This window comes from Tachysurus vachellii, chromosome 6 (assembly GCF_030014155.1).
Source record: "Tachysurus vachellii isolate PV-2020 chromosome 6, HZAU_Pvac_v1, whole genome shotgun sequence".
Classification (NCBI taxonomy): domain Eukaryota; kingdom Metazoa; phylum Chordata; class Actinopteri; order Siluriformes; family Bagridae; genus Tachysurus; species Tachysurus vachellii.
The window spans coordinates 20,518,593-20,540,171 of record NC_083465.1 but is presented as its reverse complement, the minus strand read 5'-3'; the positions used below and the strand labels follow the sequence as shown (position 1 = coordinate 20,540,171).

General features: G+C 38.0%; 2 protein-coding genes across 2 annotated transcripts; one reads left to right on the top strand and one right to left on the bottom strand.

Annotated features, from left to right (window-relative positions):
- The first annotated feature begins 390 nt into the window (after positions 1-390).
- dna2 (DNA replication helicase/nuclease 2) lies at positions 391-15,219 on the top strand. The gene is made up of 24 exons (XM_060872805.1): positions 391-581; positions 1,146-1,190; positions 1,373-1,417; positions 2,042-3,030; positions 4,640-4,813; positions 4,920-5,103; positions 5,339-5,487; positions 5,582-5,713; positions 5,847-6,075; positions 6,325-6,442; positions 6,779-6,935; positions 7,611-7,802; positions 7,917-8,147; positions 8,443-8,559; positions 8,671-8,780; positions 8,962-9,071; positions 9,246-9,467; positions 9,733-9,926; positions 10,656-10,745; positions 11,437-11,638; positions 12,580-12,669; positions 13,455-13,637; positions 14,414-14,562; positions 15,089-15,219. The coding sequence occupies exons 1-24, from the start codon at positions 543-545 to the stop codon at positions 15,138-15,140; spliced, it is 4,203 nt and encodes a 1,400-aa protein (XP_060728788.1). The 5' UTR covers positions 391-542; the 3' UTR covers positions 15,141-15,219.
- A 433-nt stretch (positions 15,220-15,652) lies between these two features.
- On the bottom strand, positions 15,653-20,178 carry LOC132847490 (phenazine biosynthesis-like domain-containing protein 2). Its single transcript, XM_060872806.1, has 9 exons — positions 19,997-20,178; positions 19,815-19,914; positions 19,288-19,386; positions 19,093-19,202; positions 17,467-17,496; positions 17,242-17,330; positions 16,832-17,007; positions 16,485-16,547; positions 15,653-15,791 (listed from the first exon to the last, which is right to left on the bottom strand). Exons 1-9 carry the CDS (start codon positions 20,078-20,080, stop codon positions 15,679-15,681), a joined length of 864 nt encoding a protein of 287 aa, XP_060728789.1. The 5' UTR covers positions 20,081-20,178; the 3' UTR covers positions 15,653-15,678.
- Between the last annotated feature and the right edge of the window lie 1,401 nt (positions 20,179-21,579).

The window sequence follows — 21,579 nt, the reverse complement described above, 5'->3', positions numbered from 1 at the left end:
TCCATTTATAATCTAATATTTATATTAATCTTCATCTCAGAAATAAGAATAGAAAATAAACCCAAAACTTTAGAGTGGACTATTGTAAAGTTTTGCTGTCTGTATGGTCCAGAAAGTGCACAAACAAGCTCCAGTTAATAAAGACAACAGAAACCAGTGTCATTCTTTAAAACCAGAAGAATTGATCACATCATTTGGCTCCCAGTAAAATTACATTGACTGCTTGTCATTGTCTCTGTACTCATTCACTGACATTAAGGATAAAATCCAACCTAACCTGACCTAACTATCTTGTATACAATGGCTTGTAAACAGTGATGTGTAGTATCCTGTCTCTAACACTAGAGGGCGGAACACTTTTCCCGTCATATTAACGTGGTGGAGAAAAAAAACACCAGAAGAAATGAACCTTGTGTTTATACCATTGGCGCGAATCTGTGAAAGGAGAATGTGTGTAAATCTGTATGGATATAATCCTGTTTACACCAGTGTTATATAATCTAGTACTGAAACTTTCTGAATAGCCGTTTTCTTACATTACAATGTCGACGATGTCGAGAATCAAGTCAAAGAAAAACATGGTGAGTTCTGATGAACGTAACTAGCTGTAGGTAAACTAGCTGTGAGTAAACTAGATGTGGGTAACTAGCTGTGAGTAAACTAGATGTGGGTAACTAGCTGTGAGTAAACTAGATGTGGGTAAAAAGCTGTAGTTAACTAGCTGTAGTTAACTAGCTGTGGGTAAACTAGATGTGGGTAAAACCTGTAGTTAACTAGATGTGGGTAAACTAGCTGTGGGTAACTTGCAGTAGTTAACTAGCTGTGAGTAAACTAGATGTGGGTAAAAAGCTGTAGTTAACTAGCTGTGGGTAAACTAGCTGTGGGTAACTAGCTGTAGTTAAGTAGCTGTGGGTAAACTAGATGTGGGTAAAAAGCAGTAGGTAACTAGCTGTAGTTAACTAGCTGTGGGTAAACTAGATGTGGGTAAAAAGCTGTAGTTAACTAGCTGTGGGTAAACTAGATGTGGGTAAAAAGCTGTAGTTAACTAGCTGTGGGTAACTAGCTGTAGTTAACTAGCTGTGGGTAAACTAGCTGTAGTTAACTAGCTGTGGTGTTGTTTAACAGTGAACTTTCTCATGTTTCAGGTGAGCAGTGGACTGCAATCAGACATTTCTGCATTTTTCCCCAAGGTAAGTTAATCCCTCAGTAATAAACCAGGATGTGTGACTCATCTTATGGATTGATGAACTTCCTGTATTACTGGAGTCATGTTTAGAGATAAGATAGAGACCAAAGTTCAGGACTCATAAAGTCTCTCTCTCTCTCTCTCTCTCTCTCTCTCTCTCTTCCTTCTTTTCTTTATCCTGGTCAGGGTGGAAGAGGCTCCGGGTCCTGTTACAGAAACGCTGAGCATGAGGTGGGAATACACCCTGTATAGGACACATTGTTGGGAACAACACACACATTCACACATATAGGAACACATTAGATAACACTATGTATATAATCCAGCTACCAGCATGTTTTTGTGATGTGCAAAGAAATCTGAGGAGATCTTGGAGGAAACCTACAGGAACAGAGCATTAGAAAGTCCACACAGGATTTAATCAGGTCCTGTGGAACTGTGAGGTTTCATTTCTAGATAATAACAGGAAAAAAAGCTCACGGTGACTGATGAGGTGCCTTTTGTAATTCTATAGCAATTATTTAATTTTCACTAGCATCTGGCTAACAAGGATGCATGATACATGATGGTGTGTTCAGAGTAATAGATTTTATATAAATATAAATAACATTTTATATGCATCAGCCTGGATGTTGAAACACTTTTCTGAAATCTGTTTGATTTGTGCTTAGACAGTGTGTACATCTGAACAGGAGCTATCAGGTCTATTCTCTAAATGATTATTATTATGGTCAAATGGAACTTGCTGATGATGTTAGTCCTTCTCCCTGTTTTATTTTATTTTTTACATGTACTAAAACTGCCTTGAAGAGAGAATCACCTAACACCATTATGTACCCTTTAATATTTTCACAGGTACTACCAAAATCCCCTAAAAGAGGTACAGCGATGCATACAAACGTAGATCTCTCCAATGTAGTAAAGACCTGTGTTGGGCAAGACACTAGGTTCCCTCTGTTCCCTCTCACCATCCCTGAGACGCCTGAGAGTGAGAAAAAGCGGCATTGCCCAACACAGCCATTTTCTGATTCTCCGCGCTCCCCTGTGTCCCGTAGTCCACGTTCCCGAGGTCTCACATGCAGGACTAAACTCATGTCCACTCGATCACTCCAACCACAGAACAAGACGAGTCCAAAATCGGGGGACACACTTAAAGCAGAAAACGCTATTGGTCATTTTGGTTCAGTGAAACGGCTGATGCGTGGTTCGGAGACGCATCAGAAAGCCAAACGCCCCAGAACAGTGCAGTTACCGAAACGTTCTGAACAGGAGTCAAACTTCGAGGGAGATGACTTGGGCAAATTTCTTCAGATTATTCGTGAAACTGCTGATTTGAAAAATGAAAAATCAAAAAAAGTTTTCTCAAAGATCATTCAGAATAAGTCTGGCAAAGCTGAGAAGACTTTATCTGAGAAGAATAGTTCAAGCTTAACTCCTGATAAGATGCTGGAATATATGACATCAGGAAAGGGGAGTGGTGCCATTGGGTCTTTTACAAAATCACGAGTCAGTCATCATAAAATCAGCTCTAGTGAAGATGAGAAAGAGAACATTCCTCTCTGTATAAACCCAAGCATGGACTTTACCGAACCATCCAGTGATAATCAGTCGGATCTCATGGTGTCCTACACTTCATGGGTATGCAACAGTGATGGTGGTGAAAAGGAGAAGAGTGTTATCGTTTGTGTAAATGAGAAGAAATCAAAAGAGCTTAAGAACCTTGGTGACAAAGAAAATGTTGTCACAACCGCTGAGGAGAACCTCTGTATACTGGATGACAGCTGGTTTAATGACAAAATGGAGCAAAGTTTTGAAGAGCCAGAACATAAAAAGTCCAAACTTGAGTATGTATTTGTTTCATTCTTTTGGGTTGTATTATTTAAAGGTGAATAATTTCCTGTGTCCTGCTTAGGTTGGTAATGCAGCATAGTAAATTTCCATCACGTATTGATTTCCTGACCAGTAACAAGCATTATAGCATAGTGGTGTAGAATTCCTGATTCCGATTTGTCAGAAGGACAGTAATTCTGTTTGTATGCTAAATCACAGATGTGATCTTTCTAATGTGTTATATATTTCTATAATAGCACATGGACTTGGCAAACACTCCACAAACCAATTTTAAAATTTTGTGTAATTGTTTATAAGATAATGTTTTTTTTTTTTTTTTGTGTGTGAACATACATTTATTTATCTTTGATAGAAGGAGTCTTCAAAGTTTTAGCACTTCAGCACTTTAACAGTCAAAGCTAAAGCCTCTCCTTAAAGTTCTCCAAAATGGGAAATTCTTCAGGAAAGTGGGCTTTGTGTCCATTTTTTGTATTATTAACATTAAGATGGCATCTGGTAAAGGAACTTATCATTTATACTGAAAGTAATAATATGAACAAACCTCTCTGATTGAGTCACTGTTACTCCTATAGCTGCTGATGGCTTGGATAAACAACGCATGCTTTACACACACCAAAAGACCTTTGTAGTAGATTTTAACTTGTCTAATTTATTGAACATAATGTAAACATATATTTACAATCTTTGAAGATGAAAGTAGATATCCAGTGTGTTTCTCTTATAGTTTGTGTGGTAAAAAAACTGTACGTGTTTCCCCTCCACCCTACCTGTAAGAAACACCTGTTTAAAAACCCTCTTTGCACACACTGCCCCCACCTGGTGACAGCCCAAAATGCATTCACAACATTGGCTCCTACAGTCACAATATTAATACAATACAGAGTTGTCTGGCGTGGTGCAGATTTTTATTCTTATCAGTCAGAAGCCACAGCTGAGTCTACTAACAGCCAAGATGAACTAATTAAACAGGAGGAATCAGGTGTGACTCCTGCTTGATATTAGTGAAAACCTGCACCCGTACCGGCCCTTTGCGGATAAGATCGGGCACCCTGCTATAAACAGTGTAAAAAATGTTATTTGAAGACTGTTATTAGCATTGACAAGTTACTGTGTTATAAAAGGAATTAAATACTTCTGGACATCTCTTTCCTCCAGGGTGATAACAATAATATGGCCCATTGTATTACATTTTTTACATAAACATCATTAGTACAAGTAAAGTTATCAAATTAAGATTGTTAAACCTATGTTTTTATTGTATGTTCTAGATGCTAGTCCACGATTCAGCCCCATGTGTTGGCAAGAAACAAGCTCGAACATGTTAATTATGGCATTAGTTAGATTAGGCATTTCATACTGAATATTGGTTGTTGCAGATGTACTATAAAAAGCTCAATTACTAAAAGTGGTAGCTACTTTGCTAACAGTATGTTTGGTGTATTAAATATGTTTGTTAATGACTTGCGTCATTCAATACTATTTAAGTACTATACACTTATTCAATAAATAATTTCAGTGAAGTTAAACCTAAGAATTTAACCCCCTTTTTTTTGCTCATTTATGGCTTTTTACAAACCTGTCATGTCTCTCTTTGACTTATAGAAAGAAGAGAAGCATTCCTGAGCATGTTATTCTAGCCTCTGGACTCAACAACCGGTACTGGGTTCTAGGTGTGCAAGAAACCACTGGAACCCAAGGATACAACGAGAAGCATTTAACTATCACTTGCTCCAAGTCTTCACACCCTACAGAGACCTGTATTCTAAAGGATGGCTGGTAGAGAGCTTTACACTGGAGTTACAGAGTGTTTTGAGGGGGGCTCAAAGTCTGTACTTTGTTGTGTAATGGGTTTACACTTTGTTGTATTATTTGCATATTTAAGGGAGGATACGCCGGTTGCTGAGGGGGACATTGTTCACCTGGAAGGGGAGTGCGTTTCTGGCTTATGGGTGATTGACAGGAACTATAGTTTCCTGGTGCTTCTGCCTGATGTACTCATCTCAGGAACCAGTATAGCTAACAGTGTCCGCTGTATGAGACGTGCTGTACTTGGAGAGATGTTTAAGGTACGAACCTGAGGTATATGATGTATGAAAAAGCTGCAGTTGGGTTTATTTGTATCACATGTGCTCTTGCTTGGGTGGATTTAATGGCAGTTAATGTGATTCAGCTGTTTATTGACGGACTCATGCAGATCCAGAGTTTTCCCAATGGCAGATTTCTTAAATGCCTACAATTGAATAGGTGATTTATCACCAGATTATTTCATACATGTAAAACTAATCATTGTTTTACTTCCAGAATTTGGATGGTGGAAGCAAGCAGATGCTGAACGGGACAATAGTTCATGACATCTTTCAAAAAGCTGCTATGAGCTTAGACTTTTCTTCTGATAAGCTTGAGAAACTGGCCAATGAAGCCCTGCTCAGCCCAACCTACCTGGGACAAATGTAAGAAACGTTAACATCTCATACACCTTATGAGATGTAATTACATATGTGTGTGTATATGTGTGTTTATACTGCATATGTCCGTTTTGACCAGGTACAGTCTGAAAGTGACTCAAGCAGACATGAAGCAGGAGCTGGAGGAATATCTTCCTGCAATTGCTGCATGGGCTAAAGATTATCTCCACAGCTCTGATCAGACCAGGCAGAAACAGCTGACTTTGAGACTGTGAGCATTTTTCTCTCCTTTTATTAGCAGGATGGAATTTAAAAATGAATAGAACTTGTTTAGGAATGTGTTGTGGTTTTAAACTAGGCATAGGGTAAAGTATTATTCTCATTAGCTATGTATCTGTCCTCAGCCCCAGTGATGGAGCTCTGAGTCGGGAGGACTCGGCCTGCAGTGTCACCGTCGCTGATTTTGTGGACATTGAGGAAAATATCTGGTCTCCAAGGTTTGGTCTGAAAGGAAAAATTGATGTGACAGCAGGGGTAAGGATCCACCGCCGAGGCAGGAAGCATGTGAACAAGATCGTACCATTGGAGCTGAAGACAGGCAAGGAGTCTAACTCCATTGAGCATCGTAGCCAGGTATAAGACTGAGGAGAACATAGCTGAACATAATCCACTATCAACACATGTTTAACACTTGACAGTTAAATAGTAGGGTTGTTGTTTAAACCCGTTCTTTTTTATTGTATTTTTTTGTTATGATCTTTTTGAGACTTTTTAAACAATTGCAAAACACTTATGAACAATAATGAACGTTGATATTCTGTTTTTGTTTTGTCACTGTTAGCTATTACAAATCCAGGCTTAAAACAAAGTTCTATATTTTAGGTTATATTATATACTCTAATGAGTACCGAGAGGCGGTCAGATGCTGAGGTGGGTTTTCTTGTCTACTTGAAGACTGGAAATCTACACCCTATAGTGGGTAACCACATGGACAGACGAGGTTTGTATTTATTTTTATTAACAAAATACTTAAGCCAGATACCACATGGTAAAGAAATAAATTGTTTAGATGTTTAAAGGTGGGATCAGTGATTAAGTGAAAAGAAATAATGTAATAATCTTGTAATAATTTAGCAGAGTTGTCCTGACACTCATTTAGCTGTAATCTGTTCAGAAGATGATGTTTGGTCACTGTGGCACCCCAGGCTCTGTAAATTGTAGAAAACATAAATGCGAACACTAAGATGAGAACATTACAAGAAAGCTAGGACACTGCATAGGCAAATTATTTAGCATGTCAGCTCTGATACGGTTATTTTTGTCTTTGTCTTCACAGAGCTGATCAAACTGAGGAACAGTCTTGTTCGCCATCTTAGCAACAGCCTCATCAAACTGGAGGGCAAAAGCCAAATGGCATGTTTACCTGAAGTCCTCTCTGACCCACAGGCCTGCAAGTACTGTCCACAGAGAAGAAACTGTGCACTTTACAACAGGTAGTTCACACCTCCATAATGCACGTTGCATACGACATATTAACAGCTTATTAACTGCTAAAACAATATCAATTTAATAATTTATTACAATTTTATTTATAAATATTAGATACGGGGGCACGGTGGCTTAGTGGTTAGCACGTTCGCCTCACACCTCCAGGGTTGGGGGTTCGATTCCCGCCTCCGTCTTGTGTGTGTGGAGTTTGCATGTTCTCCCCGTGCCTCGGGGGTTTCCTCCGGGTACTCCGGTTTCCTCCGCCGGTCCAAAGACATGCATGGTAGGTTGATTGGCATCTCTAAATTGTCCATAGTGTGTGATTGAATGAGCCTGAGATAGGCACAGGCTCCCCGTGACCCGAGGTAGTTCGGATAAGCGGTAGAAAATGAATGAATGAATGAATTTTAGATACATTTACAGATTTATATAATTCTCTTACTTAAGTTTTTAAATTCCCTGGGTTTGAGTTGGACACTCTATAAATGATCCTTGGCTCTTTCTTATTTCCTGAATAGACTTCACTTGCCCTCATACAAACATCTATAAACCGTTTGTCATAAATAGTTATAGTTGTTAGTCTTTACAGATGTACTTTTATCTGCTTTCTCACATAACGGTATGACCCAAAATCGTACCATCTACTCATCTGGCTACTCATGTACTTCTTTTGTGTCTAGAGCTGTGGAGAAGGGTCTAGGTGAAAGTCCTTCTGAAGACCCTCAGGCTTTTCTACAGCTTGAGAGTAAACATTTGAACCAGATTCACCTGCAGTACTTCAGCCACTGGTTGCTGCTCTGCAGCTTGGAGGCACTCACCATGGAGAGCAAAGGAGGACGTCGCAACATCTGGCTCCAGTCTGCTCAGGAGAGGTGGGTGTAGAGACAAAGGGAATACTGTAATTATTATTGTTATATCAAAAATAAATGTGTAAATGAAGAGGATAGAATCTAACCAGTCAGCTAAATGTATTTGTTGTCCCTTAGGGAGAAGAATGGTGGCTGTGTCGGGAACATGGTATTGGCGGGAGGGGTGACTGCTCTCTCTGATGGTGCATATATGCACCACTTTAAACGTAGGCAAGAAGAGCATGGACTCATCACACTGATAGTTGGGGACAGGGTGGTGATCAGTGACCAGAACTCCAGATTCATCGGTATAGCCTCTGGATACATCACCGAGATCACAAACGCAGAAGTGACATGCTGTTTAGATAAGTAAGTCACATTCTAATTTACTTTATTCAGTTTTCTCATTTTCAATTAACATAAATCTTTTTTATATTATCAGGGGTGTTTATTTTAGGCTGTCTTTGTTTCAAGGCAGATTCTGTGTTGGATAATTTTGACACATCATTCAGTTTCCCCAATCACCCACCTATAAAGATTCAAATGACCATGCTCTGGTTTGCCTAGAATTATCCCCTCCTTGTATTCCTGTTCCTGTGTGATCATCTTAATGTTGAGAAGGGTGTGTTATATATTGACCATTTTTAATGGCTTCACCTTTTAGAAATCTCTCCAAGAATTACTCAGATATGGTGTTCCGGCTGGATCATGATGAAGGCGCTGGAGGCTTGAGCACTCATCTTGGAAACCTCTCTATGCTGATGGAGAACTCGCCAAACAGGTCACTATGCTTAGACTGATTATTCTGTTATTTTTTAAGTATAATAATTGCATTCCTGCCTTGATCTCTATACTGTTCAGTAATGGTTCTGACTGTTGTTCTGTCTGGCAGTGAGAGGCTGCGGCAGCTGATTGTGGAGTTTAAGCCTCCTCAATTCATCGATAGCCTCAGTAGTGTTCTGCCCCGAGAGGCCAAGGACACTGTAGCCAACATTCTGAAAGGTGTCTTGGTTTATATTTTTGTTTCATGACATGGGCTTGGTCCGTAAACTCTTACTATTGCTATTTCTAAGCCACCTGTTTCTTTTTTTTTTTGACTTTTGTAAAATTTGAGAGATCTCAATTTGAAAATTTGCTCTCAATCTGAGATTATATTTCTGAGACATGTCATATTTTTTCTTAGGGCTCAACAAACCTCAAAAGCAAGCCATGAAAAAGGTCCTGCTGTCCAAAGACTATACTCTTATTGTTGGAATGCCTGGCACTGGGAAAACTACCACTATTTGTACTCTGGTAAGAATAAGACCCTCTTTACTTCTTTATAGAGCATGAATGCCAGTTAACAGCTGGAAACCTCTTCACGGAAATAATGGAGTTAGTGATGGTTAATCTTTACATTCTGAGTTTTATTTTGTTTATGAGAATAGTATTCCCATATGATGTCATCTATATCTATTTGTTCCGCAGGTGCGTATTCTGCACGCTTGTGGCTTCAGTGTGCTCTTGACCAGCTACACACATTCTGCTGTAGATAACATTTTGTTGAAGCTGAAGAAGTTTAAGGTTGGCTTCTTGCGCCTGGGCCGAACTCAGAAAGTGCACCGTGACATCTTGCCCTTCACCGAGGAGCAGAATCGGACCAGGGGTATCGACACCCTCGACCAGCTGGAGGATCTCTATAACAAAGAGGTACACACAATGCAGGCTGAACATTTGGCTACAGCAAGCAAATTTTAAAAGCCTGTATTTCTGATCTGTGCATTTTGATGAGTTAAATTACTTTTCGCATGATATTTTAAATGAGCATCGCTGCTTAAGTATCTTGTTTGTAAAAGGTTTGTATCTTAATTGTGTTAGGATAGCATTCCTTATGAGAAGGCCAGTAAGACCAGGTGCTGTACTTTATTTGAAAATGTGTTACGTGAAAACAAAGCTCTCATCTTTCTTTCCTCAGCTTATTGTAGCCACTACATGTATGGGTGTAAAGCATCCGATCTTCAGCCGACGACGCTTCGATTTCTGCATTGTGGATGAGGCGTCTCAGATCAGCCAGCCCGTGTGCTTGGGACCACTCTTCTATGCTCAGCGGTTTGTTCTTGTAGGAGATCACCAACAGCTCCCTCCTATTGTCCAAAATGCTGAGGCCAGGTATTGTTTATAATTTTCCATACTATAGTTAAGACAGTATACAAAAAACATTTGATAACTTCTTTATTGTAGTTCACTTGTCCATATAGTACACTGTTATAAAAAATAAATCATTTAATTTGTTCCAGGGAGTTTTTCCCTGCCACAGGCATATCTTTTCTCTTGCGCATTAGACATAAAGTTATACGTTTAAAATGTATATCCTGAATTTCTGTATTTCTGTATTTCTGTAAAAGCTGCTTTGTGATAGTTGTTAACAATTGTTAAAAGTGCATTACAAATAGAGTTGAATTGAATAGTAAAATGGAAACAAGAGTAAAACAATAGAAAATTGTAGACCAGTATAAACATTACATAGAATTGCAAATGTACAGCAGGTTAAAAACAACAACAACAACAAAAAAGAAATAGTAACCAGTGTCTGTTTATAAAGTAGCAGTTATAAATTGCACCGAAAGACTTGTGTGTTTTAGTGAAGAGTGCTCTATAGCAAAGGAGTTCAAATGAGGTTATAGCTCGGATGTGTGGATTTTATTATTAATTACTACATATGAAGATTATTTCTGCTTCCTGCCCCTGGGGATGTTTAATCCTATAGACTGAGCAGGGGTGCACCAGTGATCCTCTCAGCAGTCTGCACACAAGTTATTTTGCCTGACTTGAAGTGCAAATTTTATGTCAGTAAATGTAACCTTTAGTAACGGCCATGTTTTGTATAATTCTCCCCAGGACTTTGGGCATGGATGAGAGCTTGTTCAAGCGTCTTGAGCACCACAGTGAGGCTGTAGTTCAGCTCAATGTCCAGTACAGGATGAACAGGTGGGGCACAACATGTCTTTTGCCATTAGACAAAAATCTTTATACTTTATACAGATTATACTGTATTTAGGCTCAAATTGACTTGTTTTTATCTCTGGTCACCATTTTAATTGGTACATTTATAATGAATTGGTATCCACATCTGTGTTTCCACGTTAACCAATATTTTTGATGAACTGCAAATTGAATTGCAAGTGAAATGAATCAACATCAGTCATAATAAGATTTTCAGTGCAGAACACGTCTGATGCTTAAAATTTCAAACAATTATGCAAAACCATATAAATGACATTATGTACATGTGATATTTGCTTCATTAATATATTAAATGTGTAACTTCAGGACTCAATAAATTTAAACAATATCCTTTAATTTTGTACAGAATAAAACCAACTTGTGCTAGGGAGAAATTTCCAAGTTGTTTAGTCACATATTGTTGATTGCTAGAGCTTTATTAAATGTGTATTACAGTAAAATGTACACAGTATATACAACAATATACTACAGCTAGGGTGGAAAACCTTCCCTTGTTAACTGACTATTTTTGAGGTACGTGGATGGTTGTTTTTATCTGCTACATCGTCCATTTAAATATTTAAATATCAGAGAAGGGTGACCATCAGAATTCTGATTAGTCAGGGAGGTCCACATGGATGTTGTAAATCTTTTGGCTTTTCTTTGTGTGCTGCAGCATGATTATGTCCCTGAGCAACGCCCTGATGTACGAGGGTAGGTTGGAGTGCGGCTCTGAGCGGACCGCCATTGCACAACTACAGCTGCCTTGCAGGGACGTGCTAGAGAAAGAGCTGTGTGTTTGTCAGCCTCAGTACACTGCCTGGGTTCAAGCTGCACTCGATCCTCAAAAGTCTGTCTGCTTTCTGGACACGTCACAGGTCTGTCTGACCTCCTCTGTTGTTGTGCTGCTAACCTCATGATATTTTAGACAGGCAGGCAAGATTAGTTAAAGGCAGGGTCTCCGTTGTTTGAAAGCCAATGTTGACATTTGAAATCACCAAAACAATCACGCCCCACCCCTGTATTGATAGCTCCGCCCACACATACATACGTAACCCAGGCAACTAATGGAAAGAAATGTGTCCTTATCATAGCTGAAGGGAAGAACAATAGGATTGCAGATAAACAAACAAGCAAAAATGACACACAAGAATAATCATGCAAAGGACGGCATATATTAGTTCAGTGTAACAAAGCAAAACGAACCTTACTCACCTATCGAGAAGGAAAAAAGCGCCTCGGCGTCTTAAGTAAAGTTGGCCGCATATTCACAGATTCGAGTTTCCTGAGTCAATAACTCCTGAGCTAAATGCTGTTAATACACAAAACGCGGTTGTAGCTGCCTCTCTATATTACTACGATAGAAAAGAGGTGTTATTTGTGTAGTAACAGCGTTTAGCTCAGGAGTTATTGACTCGGGGAAACTCGAATCTGTGAATATGCCCCAACTTCCCGCTCCTTCAGTTCTCTCCATCGCTGGAAAGCTGATCCTATATTAACATGGTCCTACTTCTTGCCTTATCGTAAGCCTTTCTTTGCTTTCTTTCTTTGTTTTTATCCTCCATGTCAATGTTTCAATCGCTTTCTTTTAATGTCTCACATGCACAGTGAACACTCTCTCCGCCCATATTGACAAGACCCGCCCCTTTCTGCTCATTGACTACACGTTAGTTTTGTATTTGTTTTGTTTGTCGGCCCAACGCAGTTTTCTGAAGCATTTCTCAAACAACGGAGACCCCACCTTTAACCTCTTACTCAGGACGTAGGCTTTGATTTATTTATTTATTTATGACGTCTTCCACTGTTTCTGTCACTGCAGGTTCCAGCCCTAGAGACTGTGGAGAAAGGTGGAGTCAGTAATCGCACAGAGGCCAACTTGGTGCATGCTCTTGTTAGCCTGCTGCTTAAGGTTATATAGTACTCAAATTATTATCATTATAAATCATAATATGCCAGAATATAACAGACATTTAAGACTTCTAAGCCTTCATCTCGTAGATTATCTGGCTATAATCTGGCTAACCTGATCAAATACTTGCCTGATTTAGCTAGATTAAATGTGCTTGGCTGTGTTCAAAATGCACATTGAGACTGCTTGATTCTTGTGCTGTTTTAAATGAAGTAATGAGACAACAGAAAAGAACTTTATTGTTGTCACATTAATTTTTTTTAGACTTAAGCAGAACACAGTGTGTAGCTCATTACTGAGCCGAAACCGGATTTATTTTGTTTTATTGAATATTTATTGGGTTTTTATATCACCAAACAAATTAGGTGGTAGTTAAAAGGATACATGAAAACAACCATGGGGAGAATAGAGTGTTTGTTAGATATGCTAAATAGTCTTGTAGTTTTAATGTGCATGCTATATGAGCTTTTTGTTTCAGCACAAAAGGCTCTTCAGGAAGCGTTTCTTTGTGCAAGAATCACAGCAAAACAAAGTTATTAAACAGATACCTACAGGATTTATCTGAGACCAGTCTCACTACAACCATTGATTTAATGAAGCTGGGATGTTGTAAACATTCCATTTAAAACACAGCTCTTGATTTAGTCTGGAGATGCCTTAAATACCCTAACCCTACGCTATACATATTGCGCAAGCAATACATCATAACAAACATGAAGGCAAACTTTTGGTTTTGTATTGAGTGATTAAATACTGAAAAGAAACACGTTTTATTGATGTTTCAGGCCGGCTGCAGGGCAAGTGACATCGGCGTCATCGCTCCATACCGACAGCAGCTCAAAGCTGTCTCCACTCTGCTGGAAGAAGAGTCCTTCAGAGCCGTGGAGGTGAACACAGTGGACAAGTATCAGGGCCGGGACAAGAGTGTCATCATTGTGTCCTTTGTCAGGAGCCACACAGAGGGCAATGTAAGCAGTGAATCTGTCATGTAGGGCAGTATGTGAGCCTATAGTAGCTTTACAGAGCTTTATTTTGTAAGGAGTTTAAGAATGTAATATTAATCTGATTCCTTCCACTGAAACTCATTATAGCTTCATTTATCTTTTTAACTTTCATTTCAGTTAAGACAATTTCCTTTATAATGAATGGAAGGCAATTCCAGCATGTTCTGCCCTTGTGGAGTTTCTTGGTTCAATCATTTATTAACTTTGCAGACAATTTTTATCCAAATTGACTTTCAAATAAGGCAAAACACAGTTTAAGCAAGTTGATGCAATTCCAGTCAGGAGGCAGCCAGATCTGGACTGTCCTAGACAGACTCCTGGTAATTTGAGTCTGGTAGACTTCACTTACAATACAGCAGTTTGAGTTAGTAAGAGCTCTGGGACGAAATTTACTGATTGGAGGTTGTATCTCCCCTACACTGAGACCATTAGGGTCAATCCACAGCTGATGTTTTTTTCCTGTGGACTAGTAGGTTGCTTCCATTTCCATTTATGGTATTTGGCAGGCTGCAGTTTTTTTTGGATACTTTTTGGACAATTATATTCCCACCCACTAATCTGCAGAATCTTTGCAAATTACCACCGACGAGAATTTCCCTATACTGGAGAACAGAAACACTGTTTCCGAAAAGCAACATTTGTAAAACTACTTTCATTGTAGACCACCTTTCCAATACCACATTACTGCTTATTCAGATGTGTTTTCTTTTTTTCTTTCTTACTGTGTGTTTGTGTTTTAGCTGGGAGAGCTGCTGAAAGACTGGCGAAGGCTGAACGTAGCCATAACCAGAGCCAAACATAAGCTACTGATGCTGGGCTCGGTTCCTACACTGCGTCTCTATGCACCACTGGAGAAACTTCTCACTCACATGCAGCAGGAGAACATGATATCCTTTATACATGACTCTGCTTTAGTTTTGGTCATTTAAGAACAACAGATTTACCAGAGTGATAACATTTTGTTGTCTCTGATAATCAATAAATTTCAGTTAAATTACATTATCATCATTCAGTCTTTTTCCCTGCTTCCTGAGGCTCCTGTAAACTTTAAGATTAATTCGAATATGACATGATTCATTGAGTTCAGAAAAGTCTTCTCTACTATTTACTAGATTATACTAGTTACTAGTAAGGGATAGTTACCACTTTCATGTAGTCCAGCTGTTGTAATTGGTGGTGACGTAGCCATTTACTGTAGTTTTTTAAAATTGTTTCCAAATAGTTTCTGGAATGACAATCAATCCTCTTCCCTCCAGCTGATGCCACAGCTGATTGAATAGAATGCTTAAAATGAAGAAAACTAGGCTGATCTGTTGTATATATTATTTGTACATCACTCTTTTAAGGTATCTTTGAAATGACATGATTATTGTAGGTCAAGAAGCATCATTTGTTCTCCTTAACATGGACTACATCTGCCAGCTGCCACCCGCTGCTCATGAGGCACTACCTCGCATCAAAATGTGACATTTGGTGGACCTGAACACTCTGTAGCATCTTATTTCTACCTCACAGTTACTGAGTTAACGACCCATAATGAAGGCAGTTTCTTTGTACTTGAATGAGAGTTTTGACTGATGATAAGTTAATGGTACATTATAATACTGCGAGATTAATGCCATTTTTGATGTTTGTAATTCTTACCTCATTTTACCAAGTCTTTTTTTTTTACATGCTTTTAATCATTTTGGTTTAAAGATATTCTGAACAAAGTATTTTTTAAATACAGTCCTGTGAGAATTTCTCTGTTTTCTAATAATAAAGTTATTTAAGTATTTATTTTCTAACTTTTCTTGACTAAAGAATTAGATCAATGTATTAAAAAAATCTGTTCTTAGAGCACCACAGACATTATTTGTTACATAATTTATTACCAAATTAACCTGCTGGAATAAAATCCACCAATAAACTTGGTGGCGAACAAAATTTGTTATTAAAATGTATATATCTACTGATGATCAGTGCACTATGAATAAAAGTTTCCATAGTGTTTCTGTGGAAGTCTTTAGAGTTTGAGGATTCCTTGAAGGAGAATCACTGCTCGGCCAGCGATGTCCACTCTGGTGTCTCCTTTCAGTTCCAACTCGAGCTCACCGCCACGTCTAGAGCACTGGTAGGCTGCCACACAAACACAAGTCAAAGCAGGAAGGGCTGTGAATAATTTGGAGCATTGTTCTTTTGTCAGTTTCAACCTGTTAATCATAAGAACAAATCTTAATGCCTTCTACCTCTGGATCTCTCAACTGAGCTATAAATGGAATCTGTATTATGAATTTCTGTTCAAAAATTGAGTATAATCTGGATTTTTCTCAAATGATTTGTTATACTTATCTTCCCTAAATGTGGCTTTGCCCAGAGCCTCATATTTTTATAAATCATGAATGATTGAGGTTTTATATTCAGCTGTTTCTTATGATTTAATTAATTTAATCAATGTGATGCACTCTTTGTTATAAGTGCCTAATAGCTAAGCATTAGCCTATGCACTGAATGTAAAGAATTTGTCTAGGATTTCTATACAAGGTGTTCGTGTAGCCAGTGGGGTAGACTCAGGATCAACCGTGCCTAAGATAAAGGGCTTACTATAGTTCAATGAATAAATTCATATTCTTTCATTCTATCAATGTCAATTATTTTATCAGTTATTATTTATATTTAGTGGTGGAATTTATGCCCAAATTTATTTTCATATTTGTTATTTTAGAAAACAACTGAATTATAAACTAAGAAGATGGGCATAAGAAGATGGGCATAAAAAATGTTTTTTTGTTTTTTGACCAAAAGTCTAATAACACGATTAGGCCTTATTACCTAACATTTTCTTCTTTCCAAGTTTCTCTGACCAGTACGCAGCGAGGACTGTATGTGCAGAGCCTTCAGGAAAAGCAAAAATCAAAATCAGGTATCTGTGCTGTCCAACGCAAATAGAGACAATTACTGTACATAGAAGGCATTTTTAAGCTGTGCAGATTGCCAATGTGCAGCATTATAAAAGTTTTTTATGGAACTTCTATTTGTAAATAAAATAGAATTAATTACAGACATTCAATTTCTGTAATACTGAAAACCTGTGTTAATGGAGTCCTGCATGCTGGGAAATTTGAAGGCAGGGACAGATTAAGTCATGGACAGATTAAGTCATGTAAAAGGTAGTTTACCAGTCACTGGATCTTCAGGGACTCCAACCCATGGTGCAAAGTTACGGGAGTAAAAGTCGTATCCTGGCTGTGGGGATGGAGCTCCTTTCACTGTGATGATAACACTCATAATCCTACCACTGTCTTCACTTTTCAGTAGAGCGTCAGTAACCGGACTCAGGGAAGTAAGCACAGACCTTCAACCAAATGTCACGTTTTTTTATTATTATTATTATTATTATTATTATTATTATATTCTCAATATTTTTGGAAATAAATTAGCCTGCATTTTGAAGAACAAATGCAAGTTGCAAACAGTATAAGAATTATGATGAAAAACATTTCCTAGCCAAATGGTTTCTGAATATAATAATTTATTGAGGTGTTTTAATTATAATAAGATTATCATATATGTTGTGAGTGTCCTGTACCTGTCACATGTATCGAGCAAACGTACTAGCAGTTTCTTTGTTGTTTTACAGTAACAGACCTCTTGAATGGGCAAATCTCCCACAGCAGCCTGTAATTTTAAGGAAAACACCTACATGGGCATCCAGACTGGGTTTATGGGTCTGTAAACATTTTAAAATAGCTATTGTATGATGCTATACTCTGAGTTGATGGTTATATTAATAGTTGTAAAAAGGTAAACTTACCTTAAGAATGTTATTAAATTTCTTTTGGTCCTACAGGTAAAATATAGACACATGAATTATGAACAAAAAACTTTTGGGCTGTAAACTATTCACTTATACAGTATACATCCATGTCTACAGCACCACCCATATTAAACAGTTTACATGCTGGATTTGTGCATTCTGTCTTCCACATTCACTCCATTGCTGGTTTTCACACCAAATTTCAATACCTCATCCACCTTCTGCTGTTATACAAGTGTACAGTATATATGTTTACTAGAACCCTTTTTGTTCAGATTTCCCCAAAAAATCCCCAAAGGATTTTCCATGTTTTGTTTAGAAACATTGCAATTAGATTTTTCAATGTTGTGTGCTGGTTGAAATAAAATAGCTTCTGCCATGATATCATCCAGCTACCATAGGTTTCTCTGCTCTCTCATCCTCTGAGATCCTTGTTTTGTAGTGTCTCATAATATTAATTTTCAACTGTCTCTTAACATGAATGATGAATGCATATGTTATGGATGTCGAGGAAAAAGTATTCTTAATTTCAGCTCTTTTGAAATCACGTTCTGACAGTTTTTGTTGCTATGACTACTGTTTATTTAGTAAATTAATGTACATGTTTAGTCAGAGGATCCTGCCTTGATGCCCGATGATGCCTGAGATAGGCACAGGCTCCCCGTGACCCGAGGTAGTTCGGATAAAGCGGTAGAAAATGAGTGAGTGAGTGAGTTTAGTCAGAAGGGGAAAAGCCTTTGCATTCTACATTTGCACATTAACAGTTTGTCCAATAGTCTGCTGCTGCCGTCATGTACAAATTGCAATATGTTAGCTGTTTTGCCTCATATCATTCATTCTAGGAGAGAAGCCACAGGCCAATTAATATCCCTCACTTTACTGCATTTGTTCATAGGGCTGGACTTTGGACACTCCTGATAAAACTGACCCTGACCTTAACGCTTTATGGTGTCCATAGTACAGTCTGGTTAGAATTCTTCTCCAGGCTTATTCCACACAGTGTCTATCATCAGATTAATCTAAAGTTTTAACCCATCTGAAAAGGTTTGGACGACTGTATCTGGAATTCCTCACTGATCTCAGGAGCAATACTTGCTACTTTTTGTCATTTGTATTTCTTTATTGTATGTAAAAATTTCCTATTGAATCTTTTTGGTGGAAATTTTGGCTCTGCATTTATACTGTTATTTCACAATTACAATTTCTTAGATTTGTAAAAAAATATACACTTCTTGTCCAGTGAGAGAATTTTTGCTGATCTGAAAATTGGAGTGACCTTGTTCAAGTAAACAGACACTGCTAAGCCCTTTCTCAGAACTCATGGCCTTTGTTGCCCTTTTAGTAAGCCTACTTTAAAGTACTAACTGAAGACATGCAGGTAATTATATTCATAGGTAAAGATCATCACATACTATGTGTTGTGTCAGAATTAGGAATTAGGAATGTAAGCACACTAGATCTAAGCCTAAGTGTCTAATGACTGTTTTGTTCTCATTGAAATTAAGATGGTTCATGTTTTAACAATAATTTATACTTTTTTAATTTATAATTTTTTTTTAAGTTAAACACTGGGTAAAATGTCCAAGTACATTTGTGGACCTCTATAATTATGAGTGGCTGTACCTGGACTTCTGGTTTATTGAGAGGGAAGTTCATCACTAATGATTCCCCTCGTTGATGCACCAGCAGCTCTCCACTCAGAGTCTCAAAGGCCAACACAGAGTTGGTGTTACCTAAGAAATAATCGGTTTTAGGTACAGTTGCATTTATCTCTGCTGAGCTTTTTTTTGCAAAATGTTACAGATTAAATACTTTTACTTTTCTTGTAAAAGAGCACTGCTGCTGAAGCTAGTGTCGCATGGCCACAAAGTGCGATCTCATTTTTAGGGGTGAACCAGCGCAAGGCAAACCTCGCTCCTGTAAAAGACCATTTATTAGATGTGTGTTACTGTCAGATCTGTTTTGACAATAAATGCAATATGAAACACATTTTGCATTTTAATTTTTGCAAAACGTTTATAACACTGTGTACGCAAAAGAGACACAAGGGAAAAACAATTCCAGAAACATGTGTGTATAAATGAATTCTGAATTTGTACATATTCTGAAAAACGCTGGTAAAGGTTTCGCAAATGTCACATATGTTAAAAGTTTGTCTGTCTAAACAACTACCCTCAATGAGGTCAGAATTTGTCTCTGATAATCACAGACCTAAGAAGTGGTTATGTATAAATTATGTGATTAAACTGGAAAAAAAGAAACACAATCTCATACCCATCAGTAAAATATACAAACATGACCGCTTATAAGCAAATAATTACAATAAGACCTGAAGAGTTGAGTACCTGAACAAAAATCTTCTGTTGGTTGCAGTTTTGTGATGAATGCAGTCTCAGACAAGTTCATTTCAGCTGCTATTTTCTGATAAAGCTCATCTTTCAGTTCCTGGATACATTATAAACATTGCATGGTAAATCCTACTGCCTAAATGGACTGTAGTCTTTTTGACTATTTGAAAATGACTTACATTCTCTAAAAGACAAACTGCAGCAGGGTTTCCTTTAAATGGTAAATTAGTAAATGCATCAACAGTATATATTGGAATCTCCATTAGTGATCCTGAGATGTTCCTAAAAGTCCTGTAATAGGATTTTTAGATAGATTGGTCACCAAAACCAGCCGAAGGTTTTTTGTATCAACAGACTATTACTCAACTTGGACTTTGAGCTTGGTGCGTTACATCAGTTTAAGGGGACAGCAACATATAATTTTATACTAATGGAATGAACTGTTGATTTATACTCCTTCTGTAACCTGTATCATTTCTGTATTCCTAAACCACAGTGATTTCTTGCTATGTATAAGGCGATGGTGAAGACTGGAATATGTTTTCGCAGAAACAAATAAAAGTGCAAGTAATGAATCTACCCTCCACATATTTTTAGACTGCTGCTCTTGCTATGCCACAAAGTACTGAACACACACTGCAGAAAGCAAGAGTGCTAACTTCCTTAGTATATGGAATATTATATTTATACTTATGTTTAAATGTGTTTGTATTTATTCCCAATGAGCAAGCTAAGGTGACTGAAGCAACTGTGGCAAGGAAAAACTCCCTTAGATGGAAGGGGAAGAAACCTTGAGATGAACCAGACTCAAAAGGGAACCCATCATCATTAAAGTGACACTGCAGGGTGTGATTATACATATACAATAATTCAATATACAATCTGACAAATGTATTGAGGAGGAGTTAGTTATAAACACTCCAGTAGATACACATTTAATCTGGAAGAGTGTGTCTGAGTCCTGAACACTGTCAGGAAGACTATTCCAAAATTTAGGAGCTAAATACAAAAATACTCTACCGCCTTTAGTAGACTTTGTTTTTCTGGGAACTACCAGAAGTCCTGAGTTTTTTGATGGCAGAGTGTGACGGATTGTACATAAGTAGCAACAGTTTGTAATTAGTTCTAAACAACAGATAGCCAGTATAGAGATTATTATGGATATATGGTGTGTGGGTGGTTGTGTGTGTCAGTAGAGTGGATTCTTGTCTTAATTATCTTTAACCAATCAAATGCACACATTGTTAATGAACATAAACAAGCAAACTATTACATACATAAAGTTTTCCGACATCTGCACAGGATCTCTACACAGGATATTGAGAGCTCAGTCAGAGAGACTATCAGGTTCTTGGTCACCTGTCTTACTAAAGCCCTTCTTCCCCAAATGCTGTTTTTCAGCACTGCCTCTTAGGCATGTAGTTCACCAGAGCATCACAGGATGCCACTGGAGAACTCTTCCACTCCTCCATGATGACATCACAGAGCTGGTGTTATTATAAATAATGTCCTTTCTACAGTCATATACAGTCCAACAATTGTGTATTGATTAGGAGGTTGTTGTCCTCAGGGACAAAATGGAGTTTGTAACTTGTATTTGAATGTTTGCAATAGTCATTGAGCGAATTCCAACCGGGTACATGGTCTTCACGGAGTTAGCCTCTTCTCACTGAAGGTGCGAAATCTTCATGAAGTGGAACACAACTGAAGCTGGTACAATCTCTGAATGCTTCGTGAATGGTGAGCTATTAGGCCTTCTATA

Coding starts and splice junctions, on each gene's coding strand:
- dna2 (XM_060872805.1), top strand. CDS start 543: ATGTCGACGATGTCGAGAATCAAGTCAAAGAAAAACATG. Junction 582..1,145: donor TCAAGTCAAAGAAAAACATG/GTGAGTTCTGAT, acceptor CTCATGTTTCAG/GTGAGCAGTGGACTGCAATC. Junction 5,714..5,846: donor AAACAGCTGACTTTGAGACT/GTGAGCATTTTT, acceptor ATCTGTCCTCAG/CCCCAGTGATGGAGCTCTGA.
- LOC132847490 (XM_060872806.1), bottom strand. CDS start 20,080: ATGGAGATTCCAATATATACTGTTGATGCATTTACTAATTTACCATTT. Junction 17,331..17,466: donor AATTTAATAACATTCTTAAG/GTAAGTTTACCT, acceptor TTAAAATTACAG/GCTGCTGTGGGAGATTTGCC. Junction 15,792..16,484: donor TGGAAAGAAGAAAATGTTAG/GTAATAAGGCCT, acceptor TTTGTGTGGCAG/CCTACCAGTGCTCTAGACGT.